Source organism: Choloepus didactylus, chromosome 14 (genome assembly GCF_015220235.1).
Source record: "Choloepus didactylus isolate mChoDid1 chromosome 14, mChoDid1.pri, whole genome shotgun sequence".
In the NCBI taxonomy this organism is placed as follows: domain Eukaryota; kingdom Metazoa; phylum Chordata; class Mammalia; order Pilosa; family Megalonychidae; genus Choloepus; species Choloepus didactylus.
In genome coordinates this window covers 76,488,293-76,500,655 of record NC_051320.1, presented here as the reverse complement: position 1 = coordinate 76,500,655, position 12,363 = coordinate 76,488,293, and the positions used below count along the sequence as shown (strand labels likewise).

At 35.5% G+C, this 12,363-nt stretch overlaps 1 protein-coding gene across 2 annotated transcripts in view; it reads left to right on the top strand.

The window, feature by feature from the left end:
• Window positions 1-12,363, top strand: part of MRPL13 (mitochondrial ribosomal protein L13) — a 38,239-nt gene that overhangs the window by 7,482 nt on the left and 18,394 nt on the right. For both annotated transcript variants that reach the window (XM_037803527.1, XM_037803528.1), the window contains 3 exons: window positions 1,614-1,707; window positions 9,592-9,652; window positions 12,114-12,200. In XM_037803527.1, coding sequence (XP_037659455.1) covers window positions 1,614-1,707; window positions 9,592-9,652; window positions 12,114-12,200 — 242 coding nt within the window. The remainder of the gene's footprint in view (window positions 1-1,613; window positions 1,708-9,591; window positions 9,653-12,113; window positions 12,201-12,363) is intronic.

The window sequence follows — 12,363 nt, the reverse complement described above, 5'->3', positions numbered from 1 at the left end:
CAGGAAAATAATAATATATATAGGTCTTATTTCCAGAAATGGCTATGAAAGTAAATATCTATCTGAACATGCATATACAATATTTGAATTACATTATTAAATGGACCTTTGTGAACTATTGTAGAAAGCCAGCTTCCCATTAGTAAGATTGTTTTTCATGAAAAATGTGTGTGTCAAAATAGAAATGAGGTAGGACAAGCAAAAGAATTCCCTCTTCCTTCTAATTAGAGCTGCCCCCTGAATTTGGGATTGCAAGCTCTTTGAACATGTTTATTTTCACAGATAAATGAAGAGCCTGAACTGGGTGTTAGATAAACTGGTGTCTGAGCTTCCGGCAAATCACTTCATCTTACTGGGCATTAGCTTCTTCAGTTGTAAAATTTCTGGATGAAAGCTAGGGTAATTTCAGTATTCTTTAAGCCTGTATAGATAGCTTCTCTTGCTCTTAATGTGCTCTTCTGGTTCATTGGCCCAACTGCCTTAATAGCCCACCATGTGTCACTTTCAGGAACTCTAGACAATTAGCCAAATACTGTCAAACTATCCTTTGCTGTCCCAACAGCAACCTTCCCGGGTCTTTCCTTCACATCTCTCTATTCCCTTTCATTCTAGCCAAGGCAACCCACCTGCCTTATCCTCTTTCCTTTATCCTTGTCCTGTATATACTATGAACATCTCTGAGAATTCTGCCATTCAAATTCAAAGCTCTGCATAGAATGAAGTACTCTATAGTTTCATATACTCTGCTTATTTATACTTCTTATTTTTTCAGTGGTGTTTTTTCTTAAATAATAAGTATCCAGAGTCATGTAAAGTTTATTTTTCTATTAGTAGAATATACATTTAATAAATGTTTCTGATTACACATAAAGTGACTCATATATACAAACTTAAAATGTTGACTTTTTTTTTTTTTTTAAGATGAACAGGCAAAGTTACAGTATTATTCTTCAGTGGAAAATTAATCCAATACATGTATTTTGATTTTCAGGTCATCTCTCCTGTCAAATATATGTGTAGTCATAATTGAAAGTGACAATTTAAATTTAACTAGTTAAATGTGGTTGGAAAAAACTTGTATCAGTAGTTAAAGCGTCAGATCATGCTGCTTTCTTGTTTTCTGAATTTGAGAAGAATAATAATCAGTTGTGATATTTTGCATTTGTTTTCAATTTACCTTTGGTAAAATATAATTTTTTTTACCTCTGTGTGCATACTTTTTCATTTTCTCTTCTATTTTTAAGGGGAAAATTGTATTTAAAGATACTTAATATAAACATTTTAGTGATGTGTAATTATTAATGGGAATAGATGATAGGAATAATAGTGGTTTGCCTTTGAAGGATATATTGTTGTTATTGGCATCTTTACTAACTTTTCTTTTACCTTCCAGTATTGAAATTTTTCCAAATGGCCTGCCACCTCTTTCTATACTTAAATGTTATGTAAAAGAGTAACAGAAATCTGTTCAAGGATTTCATTGTTGCACTGTGACTTGCTTTGTATTTTTAAGGTATTTGTGTTTTGATAAGCTTTATGAATAACCATTTCACGTTTTCTTAAAGTCATGATTTCTCATATAAAATTGTCCTTTTTTTCTTTTTAAAATATAGGTGATTGTGGGGATCACGTTGTCATAATGAACACAAGACACATTGCATTTTCTGGAAACAAATGGGAACAAAAAGTATATTCCTCACATACTGGGTAAGATGATGCCATTGTCAAGGAAGAGAGTCTGTTAAAATGTATTATAGTTTAAGGACACTAAGAGTCCTTTTTAAAAGAGAAAAGCTATGTTCAAAAATTGGTATTTAAGAAAATACTTATTTTACATATGTGATTTACTCAATCAAAAAGCGTAGAACTGGGGAGGAACCTAAGATGGCGACTAGGTGAGACAAAGAAAAAAACACCTCCGTGGAAAACACTAGATAAAAAAACAGAAAGGACCCAGAACACCACTTCCAAAGTAGCACCAGCTGGACAAGTTCTGCTAAAGCCACAGGGAACGTGCTTTTGGCGAAACCAGGAGTCTGCATTCTGAAACGAGTGAGTGAGTAGGCTGAATCCCTCGGCCACGCTGCATTGGGGGGAAACGGTGGCTGGACTTTAAAAAATATATATATATATATATATATAAAAGAAGCCCAGGAACAGCTGCAGATAAAACGGGAGTGGTCTGGACTAACGCCTTGGTGTCTGGGGTGGAGGATACCCCTTCCCACACCCACTGCTGATCATCTTGGGTCCAGGGAAACAAAGGGGGGAAGCGCGGTTTGCAGTGGTGTCCCCGGCGGGCAGGGCTGCTCCTGCCCGGGGCGAGCGCACGGCGTGGAGCCCAGCTGAGAAACCCAGCCTCGCGGCCGTCTCCCTGGTGGGCGGGGCTGATCCTGCCCGGGCCGAGCACACGGTGCAGAGCCCAGCCGAGAAACCCAGCCTCGCGGCTGTTGCCCCAGTGGGCGGGGCTGCTCCTGCCTGGCTGAACACACAGCACAGAGCCCAGCCGAGAAACCCAGCGTGACAGGGAGTCTTTCCTGCAGCATCACTCACACGACACAATATCGGCTGTGGACAGTGGCCTTGAATCCACCCACGGCTGATTGTCCCGGAGCTGGGAGAGCGGAGCTGTGTGGAAAGGGGGAAGTTAACGCGTCCCATTCAACCATCTTTGAAGCGGGCTGGGAATGCCCCTACACAGCCCGGCGGCCCAGGTCTTCCCTGGAGGCCGGCACTCACTTGTGACGTGGCACGGCCCTCTGCCCCTCAACAGAGGTCTTGGAAAAGCACGGCAGGGAGGGGGGAACAGCTCGGAAATCCCAGGGAACCTACGCCAATACCAAGGACTTTTGTGTCAGCGGCAGAGAACAGCCTTAAATCTCCGGGAACACCTGGGAGATTTGATTGTTAAACCTGCCCTTCCTCCCTAACCACTCAGGCACATGCCCCTCATTGGGGGCAGACAGCACCGACAACACACCCAAATTAAGTGCACCAATTGGACCCCAAAAGAATCAGATCCCCACATACTACAAAGTTGGGGAGAACTGACTTGAGGGGAATAAGTGACTCATGGATGCCATCTGCTGGTTAGTTAGAGAAAGTGTATGTCACCAAGCTGCAATTCTAACAAATTAAAGACTCACAGATGCCATCTGCTGGTTAGTAAGAGAAAGTGTACGTCACCAAACTGTGTCTCTGAAAAATTAGATCGATATCCCCCCCCCTTTTTTTTTTTGATACAACTTGAAAGAACCCTATCAAGCAAAACAAATGCCAAGAGGCCAAAAACAACAGAAAATCTTAACACATATGATAAAACCAGACAATATGGAGAATCCAGCTCCAAACACACAAATCAAGATTTTGGAAGAAACGTTATACCTCGCAAAATTAATTAAAGAGCTACAATCAAAGAACGAAAACATGGCAAAGGATTTAAAGGACATCAAGAGGACCATGGCCCAGGATATAAGTGCCATAAAGAAGACCCTAGAAAAGCATAAAGAAGACATTGCAAGAGTAAATAAAAAAATAGATGATCTTATGGAAATAAAAGAAACTGTTGGCCAAATTAAAAAGACTCTGAATATTCACAATACAAGACTAGAGGAAGCTGAACAACATCTCAGTGTCCTAGAAATCCACAGAACAGAAAATGAAAGAACAAAAGAAAGAATGGAGAGAAAAATAGAAAAAATCGCAATGGATCTCAGGGATACGATAGATAAAATAAAACGTCCAAACTTAAGACTCATTGGTGTCCCAGAAGGGGAAGATAAGGGTAAAGGTCTAGAGAGAGTATTCAAAGAAATTATTGGGGAAAACTTCCCGAACCTTCTACACAATATAAACACACAAAGCATAAATGCCCAGCGAACTCCAAACAGAATAAATCCAAATAAACCCACCCCAAGACATATTCTGATCAGACTCTCAAATACTGAAGAGAAGGAGCAAGTTCTGAAAGCAGCAAGAGAAAAGCAATTCACCATATACAAAGGAAACAATATAAGACTAAGTAGTGACTACTCAGTGGCCACTATGGAGGCGAGAAGGCAGTGGCATGGCATATTTAAAATTCTGAGAGAGAAAAATTTCCAGCCAAGAATACTTTATCCAGGAAAACTCTCCTTCAAATTTGAGGGAGAGCTTAAATTTTTCACAGACAAACAAATGCTGAGAGAGTTTGCCAATAAAAGACCTGCCCTACTTCAGATTCTAAAGGAAGCCCTACCAACAGAGAGACAAAGAAAGGAGAAAGAGATAGAGAATTTTAACAGACATATATAGTACCTTACATCCCAAATCACCAGGACACTCATTTTTCTCTAGTGATCACAGATCTTTCTCCAGAAGAGACCATAAACTGGGACATAAAACAAAACTCAAGAAATTAAAAAAAAAAAAAATTTGAATATACTCTAAGGACATTCTCCAGACACAATGGAATACAAATAGTAGTTAATTTTTGAACTATAACTCCACTATTTACTTCCTACATGATAAAAAATATGCAAACTTAAGGGCAAATCAGTGGTTTTGAACTCAATGTAAAATATGTAATTTTAGACAACTATATAAAGGTGGGGGAATGAAGGAGTATAGGAACATAGTTTATGTGCCCTATTGAAGTGAAGGTGGTATCAAAGAAAAACAAGATTGATAGGGGTTTAAGAGGTTAATTTTAAGCCCCACAGTAAACACAAAGAAATTATCAGAGAATATAACCATAGAGATGAAAAGTAGAGTTTGGGCTAAGAGAAATGGGGGAAGGGGCAATGGGGAGTTAAGAAGGGATTGTAGGGTTGCTGTTTGAAGTGAAGGGAAATTTCTAGTAATGGATGGTGGGAAAGAGCATAACATCATTCTAAATGTGATTAATCCCACTAATGGAGGTCTAGGGAGGGGGTGGAATGGGAAGATTTAGGCTGTATATATGCTTCCACAATTGAAAAAAGAAAAAAAAAGAAAAAAAGAAAAAGACAGTCGAACTAGATGACAATTGAATGCTAAGGATGAACTTGTATGGGATTGGAGGGTGGAGGACAGGTGGCTCGAAGGGACACAGTTGAGACATAAGGAAAAGGAAATATAGAATGTAAGCATTGTATCATTCTTGAATCTCTTATACTTAGCTGTGCTTAATGGAATTACATAAAAGAATGTTCTTGTTCATGGGAAGTACATACATGAATTATAGTGTATGTTCAAGGATGTGTGCAGCTAACTCTCATATGTCCAGAAGACAGAGAAATAGATCATGGGTGATAGGGAGGGAAAGAAATAGTGATGTGACAGCATGTTAAAGTTGGTTTATTGAGCTGTTGGGGGAAGGGGGTCAGGGTATGATGGAATTCTGTGTATGGGGCTAGTATTGTTTTTGCAACTATTCATGTAACTTAATTTATCTCAAAATTAAAAAAAAAAGCATAGAACTTTACTAAATACTAATTAATACCTCACAGATTTTACAGTGTATTTACTTATCCTGGAAGCTTTTCACATGACCTCTCTGATCATCATGATCATTCCAATTTTTTAATCATCCTTCCCACTTCTTTCTTTTTGCTTCCTATAATTGTCCTGCTGATTCCAGAACAATCCTGAAGATCTGAAAGTACATGAAATGTTTAAGGAAGAGTGAGCAAAAGCCCAAGGTTGGAAGATACCTAAAATCTCCACAGCATCCCTTTCAAGTTGTTAGGTCTGTCTGTGCTTGAATAATAGTGATCCCATGCCTCATGAGAGGCAGCCCATTCATTTCCCCTTTCAAAGATCTAACTTTTAGAAAGATCTTTTTGCTATTGAGTCATAATCTGTTTTTCTCTAGCTTTCATATGTTGTTTGGGAAAGTGGGATAATTATAATATCTCTTCCTCATGGCATCCTTCATATATTTTGAGTCAGTTGTTGGTAAGTGCCTACTGATTTGTCTTTTCCTCAGGCTAAACACCCCCAATTCCTTCAGAGTTCTTTATATGGCATGACTTCAAATATCCCATTATATCTTGGTCATCCTTCTATAGGCACAGACTTGTTTTTCAGGATCCCTCTTAACTAAATACACTCTCCTGGTGCTTTCCTAGTAAAATCAAACTCTCCTCCACCTTTCAGTTAGTGTAATCTTCTATTGCAATAGAAGTTTTCTCCAAGGCCATATCACTTATGTGGTACACTGAGTATATTCTCAGCTAAAGCTCCTATGTCTTTTTCCAGCAGTTGCTCCTCAGCAATGTCTCACTTTGTATGTTTTAGTTGTGTTTTAATCTACTTTGTTTAGTCCATGTTAAATTTTATCTCTAGCCTTAAAAGGTGTTTTGAGATCCTAATCTAATGTGTTTGTTAACCCCTCAGTTTCAGGTGATCTGTAAATTTAATTAACCATACCCTCTATACTTCATGGAAGTTATTGTTTGAAAAGTTGATCTTTCATTCTTGATAAAAATTATTGTTTTATTTCCAACTATATTCTTCACCTTAGACAAGCAAACTTTGATGTACCCATCTGTTCTCATCTCTTAACAAAATATATCAATGTTTCCTTTAGCCATCTTTTGCCCATTTTTCTCCTTAAAACATGCTTATGAAATCTAATTTAGCAAAAATGAATTCATATCTGACTTTAGTAATTTCTATTATCAAATCTCTACTGATGAATCAAGTTCTTCAGAGTCAACAGGTAAAATTAGGAAAGAACTATGAAATTTCAGGGTATTATAATGCAACAAAAGCATAAAGGGAAAGGATTGACAACAAATGCTATGGTAAATACTATATCAATACTATCTATAGTGTTCCTGCAAATGAAGGAAAATAACACAGCTGGTTAGTGTTCCCATCAGTGGTGCTTTCTCACCTATAGAGAACTATCCAAGTTACTTGCAAGTTGATGGCACCCCATCACTGCTTCTTCACAGTCCTTTACTTTAGCCAATATCTTTTAGCTGACAAATCACTATTTCTTACCTCTCTGCCTTTGCACGTGTTGTTTTCCTGACAGTAATATCATTTCATCTTCTGTTTCTCTGGCAGTCTCCCATTTAGCCATTCAAACCTGACCCAGAAATCACCTCTTCTGGGATGCCTTCCCTACTTCCTCATTCCCCAAGGAATAATTGCTTTTCATTTTCCTGTTTCTTTCTTTGCAAAGAGAAACCAGGCTACACCTTGTACACCTAGCTTGGAAATCTCCTCAGCTGAATATTCAAGTTCCTCACTTTCAGGTTATGCCTTCCATCTGACATCAGGACACAATTTCACCAAGTGTTCTGCCACTTTATAACAAGGATCACTTTTCCTCCAGTTTCCAGTAACACAACCATCTTTACTGCTGAGGCCTCATTGGAGGTACCTTTAATGTCCATATTTCTATTAATCGTCTCTTCAAAGCAATCGAGGCTTTTTCTCTTAAGCACCTCACAATTCTTCTACCCTCTACCCATTACCCAATTCCAAAGCTATGTCCAAATTTTTAGGTATTTGTAATAGCACCCCATTATTCAGTACAAAAAACTGTTTAGTTTCCCTGCTGCTAAAACAAATACCACACAGTGAGTTTACTTAAACAATGGGAATTTATTGGCTTATGGTTCTGAGGTGAGGAGAAGTGCAAAATTGAGGCATAAGCAAGGCAATTCTTTCTCTTCAAAGACTGGCATTTGAGGGCTGTCTGCTGGTAATCCTAGGGTTTCCTTGGTTTTCCTGTCGCATGACAGTGCATGTGGCAAGTATCATCTTCTTTCTCTTCCAGGTTCCATTTACTTCCAGCTTGCTTCTCCAGTGGCTTCTCTATAAGGATCCAGTAATAGGATTATGACTCATCTTGATTCAGTTGGCCACACCTTAGATAAAAATAACCTCATTAAAAGGTCCTGTTTACAATGGGTTCAAACTCCCAGGAAAGTATTAGGGTTATGATATGTTTCCCTGGGGTACGTAGCTCCAAGCCACCACAATTGCATTGTCCATTATACCTTGGACATACATACTACTATTATTGTATTCATAGCACTGTATTATAATTATGTATTCAAAATTTACCTTTCTCTTTATAAAAGTTTTAATACATAATAACTTGAGAAACTATAGAAAAGTTTGAAGTAACTAAAAATCACCTCTGATCCCATCATTCTTTTAACATATCAATATGTATATGTTTATATCCTGCTTTTTAACTTAACATGAAATTCTCGAAACCTTGTTGTAAACATTGCTTTTATTCACTAGTTGTCCACAATATGATTTACCATACTTTATTAATCATTGCTCTATTTTTAATTAAATTTTTGACTTTTATAAAGAGCTAGGTAACATCTTTGTCCATTAAGCCTTTTCAATATATATGATTATTTAATAATAGAATTCTAGAATAGTAATGAATTTCAGGGTCAAAGAACACCATCACAGTGTTTAAATTAGAAAGATAATCTTTAGTGTAGAAGATAGAAAGATTTTTTTCCCCCAGGGAGAGAAAGAATACAGGAATAGTAGTCTAGACAGGTATTTCTTTTTCCAAGACTGAAATTCCATGAAATAACCCAGCTCTCTCAGTAAGTTTCTAGATAATGATTTCTTAAGTTTTATTCCTGAAACATGGTTCTTTAAATCATCTTTAAAATGTTTTCAAGTATTATTGAAAGAAAGGAATTCCATTTAGGTAATTGTAAGGTTTTCTTACAGAGTCCACTGGCTTTCTAAATTTTTTTTCCCTTTCCCTGAAAATCATTTGGGCTTTATTTCATTTATTCAAGGTAATGAAATATTACATTCTTATATCTTTTTTATTTCAAATTTCCAAAGCACTTTCACAAACATTTCCTCATTTGATTCTTAAAAACCCTTTTTTAGATGAGTAAATTCATATAGAGGGAGGTAAAATGAGTTGCCTGATACTATCCAGGGAGCCATTGGCAAGACCTAGATTCAGACCTGAATCTGGGGTATCCAAGTTACTAAGCTGCCTCCAATCCTTTTCCAAATCTTTTCTTTAATCTCCCGTTTATCCATTTTGTATATAATGATTGATCTGAACACAATGAAATACATTATTACTTAAAACGAGCATGGTCTTGAATTCAACTTCAGTGGCCTTTTACTACCTTTTGAGAAGAAACAGGGTCATGACGTATGTATGAACTCGACTTTAGAACCAAGTAAACTACTGCCATTTTCCCCAGTCCTGATTCCCTAGCTCATACAGATACTTACAGTCTAATTTGGCAGGGAACATGAAATATTCTGGCTCTTGCCTGTGTCTTAATTTCAAGCCATGATAAACTATCCCATAGTGAATAAACGAATGAATGAATAATGAATAACTTAAAATGCAGATAGAAATACAATAGTTATGCCAAGAAAATTTCCAAGAAATGAAACTTTTTATGAAACTGTGGTAGTTGACCACTAAGAAGCATAGTTTACTACTCAGTTTTTAACACTTAATGAAAACACAGCTTCCAGAAAAAAATATAATTTCATAATAAACATTGTCTTACTGTAAAATAAGTGTTCAGTTTAATAATACTATATGATTGCCTACTCCCAGGCAATGGGAAAAGGGAGTTGTAATGGTTTTGCTTCTTCTAACAGCTACCCAGGTGGATTTAAACAAGTAACGGCTACTCAACTTCACCTGAAGGATCCAGTGGCAGTAAGTCTATTGTGTTTTTTATTATTTATCATCTATAGAAAGAGTGATTTCAGATACTGCTTTTTTAATCTTCGTTTTCTTCTAATGTAGGTAGCATTCAAGCCTATAAACTCTTCACTTTAGCTGCGTCATACAAGTTTTGAGAAGTATTACTTTCATTATCATTTATTGCTATATATTACCTAATTACTATTTATTATGTTTTGTATTTAGTCAAAGAATTATGATGCTTTTCGTTTTAATTACCTGACACCTGCACAACCACCTAGAGGAAGGTGATATATATCAAACTTTTGATTAAACTTTTGACATACAGGTTTTTGAACCTCATTTGACGGGTTAAATTTAGGCCCCAAAGCCTGTGAGATAAGGCTCATGGTTAGCAGTTACCTATAAGGAAAGACTCCTTTTTTTATTATCCCACCCTACAACCTGGGTGTTCCCTTTTCTGGGGAGATCCCAAGTTTATGACAGATCTTTAATCCTGCGCCCTGTCTCCAAGGTGCCTGTTAAAACCCACACCCTTGAGTACCATGGATAAGCTGAAGCCCTTAGAGCAAATTCCAGCCCTCATACTTTCTTTGTAGTTCTTTTTCTTCGTTTCTGGATTCCATTGTTTCCATGCTTTAAAAAGATTTTAAAAACCATTTTTAACTTCACTAATGTTCATTTATTTATCATTTGAGTTATATACTGGGAGAAGTTTCTAATCTATACATTAGTCCTCAATATTGCTGAAAGCTTAGTCTCCTGTTGCTGTTTTACAATTTTCTTTTTCCTTCCTTAACTCTTGATAGACCTGGTCTTTGAACTATACTAATAGGAGGAATAAAATTTTGAGGGTGATTTTAATGATATGGGAATGCTCAGGTGTGACTATGGTTCGTTAATTTTCTTTTGTTATGGTAGGAGGATATTAGGAGGAATGAGTTATTTCAGGATATTTGTTTTTCCCATTGCTTGGCTTTATTTTGTTTGGAAATGTTTTTTTATTTGATAAATAAAGTAATTTTAAATTTAAAAAAAAATTCTCCAGTAGGGACTGTCTTAGCTTCTTACATAAATATATTCATAAATGAGCAAAGTTATTAGACTATGAAGGTATATCCTTTTTTATTTCCATAAAAAGGTGAATAAAAATAAGTATCTATTGTCAGGATGCAACCATTTGGTGTAGCATGGCCTAAAATTTTCTTGATAAAGGAGGAAATATTTTATAATAATAAAGCATGACATACATTTAGAAATTTTGTGCTTTACTATTTATTTTTATTATTCATTTCCATTTTACAAAAACATCTCAGAGAATGCTTCTCAGGAAAATATTTAATGCTTTCCTAAATAGTGTGTTTTTAGATTATTTAAGGTCAAATAAAGTATCCTATTTTTGCTATTAAAATGGTTTGCATATAATGGTGTTAAACGTTATAAGGGCTTCTGATAACATATAATGGTCACAACAAATCATAGTTTTTGGTATTTTATAATTATTTTTAAATGGCTTAAAAATTAAATGTTAGTCTGTTTTGCTCAGGCATACTAACTGTACACTAGGAGGCAGTATGGTCCAACTTTCTAATGTCAAGAATTTTTCATTTGATAATATTTGTTCAAATTTTTTCAGATTATTATATTTTATATACAAAGTTAAAATTCATTACAAAATATTTGGTGAAGACTTAAAAATATTTCAGAGATAAAGTCAGTTTGAATTATTTTCACTATTAAAAGATCTTAATTTTTTTTAAGGACTTAATTTTGACAAAGAATGGAATGTTGAGTATGAATTCAATTCTTTTACTTCCAATTTAAACACCAAATATTTGTCTGGAACATTAGGGCTTTTGCCAACAGACATAATTTACTAATCAGTATTTGGTGTATGTGGGTTATAAGAGGATTTGTTTCAGAATGTAACCTTCTGATTATCAGTACAATCTTGGAGTTATTATTTTTTAAAAACATTAATTAAAACATTTAAATAGAAGGTTATTAAATATTTTGAATTTTTTTCATAATTATTTAAAAGATGGTGTTAATTCTGTGCTCTAATAAATGTATTGATTCAGACTTTTCCTTTTGTCCTTTATCTCTCTAGGATACCTAGGGTCAGCTCTAACCATAATGTGATAAAGTATTCAAACCACAGGTGTTTGTACAACACTTAGGGAAATCCTCTTCCATCTAAAATTGGCAAATACACAGGTTCTTTTTTAACTCTTCCTTTGTCTTTTTTTTTTTTTTTTGCTACTTCTTCTAAATAAACAATAAGTAAAACAAACAGAGGCTAAAGAAAATAGTAATGTACCAAATTATAAAATTCTCTTCTGTTGCTGCCATAAATCTACTTAGGTCTCAGTTTCTTTCCTTTTATATTCATATTCACCTAGAATTGTGTTTGTCTTCTTTATATCACAAGTCACATTTTTCCTATTGAATGTTATGTCTATCTGTTTTTCAGATTGTAAAACTAGCTGTTTATGGTATGCTGCCAAAAAACCTTCAGAGAAGAACTCTGATGCAAAGATTGCATCTTTTTCCAGATGAGGTAAGTCAGTTGTCACAGTATCATTACTTTTCCTAAATTTTCAATTAATTATTCTATTTTCTTTTTCAGTAATTACTGTAGATTAATTTTCAATGCTTTTATACATCAACTTCTAAAATTTTTATACGTTTAAATTAAGCACACCGTAATAATAATTTCTCTT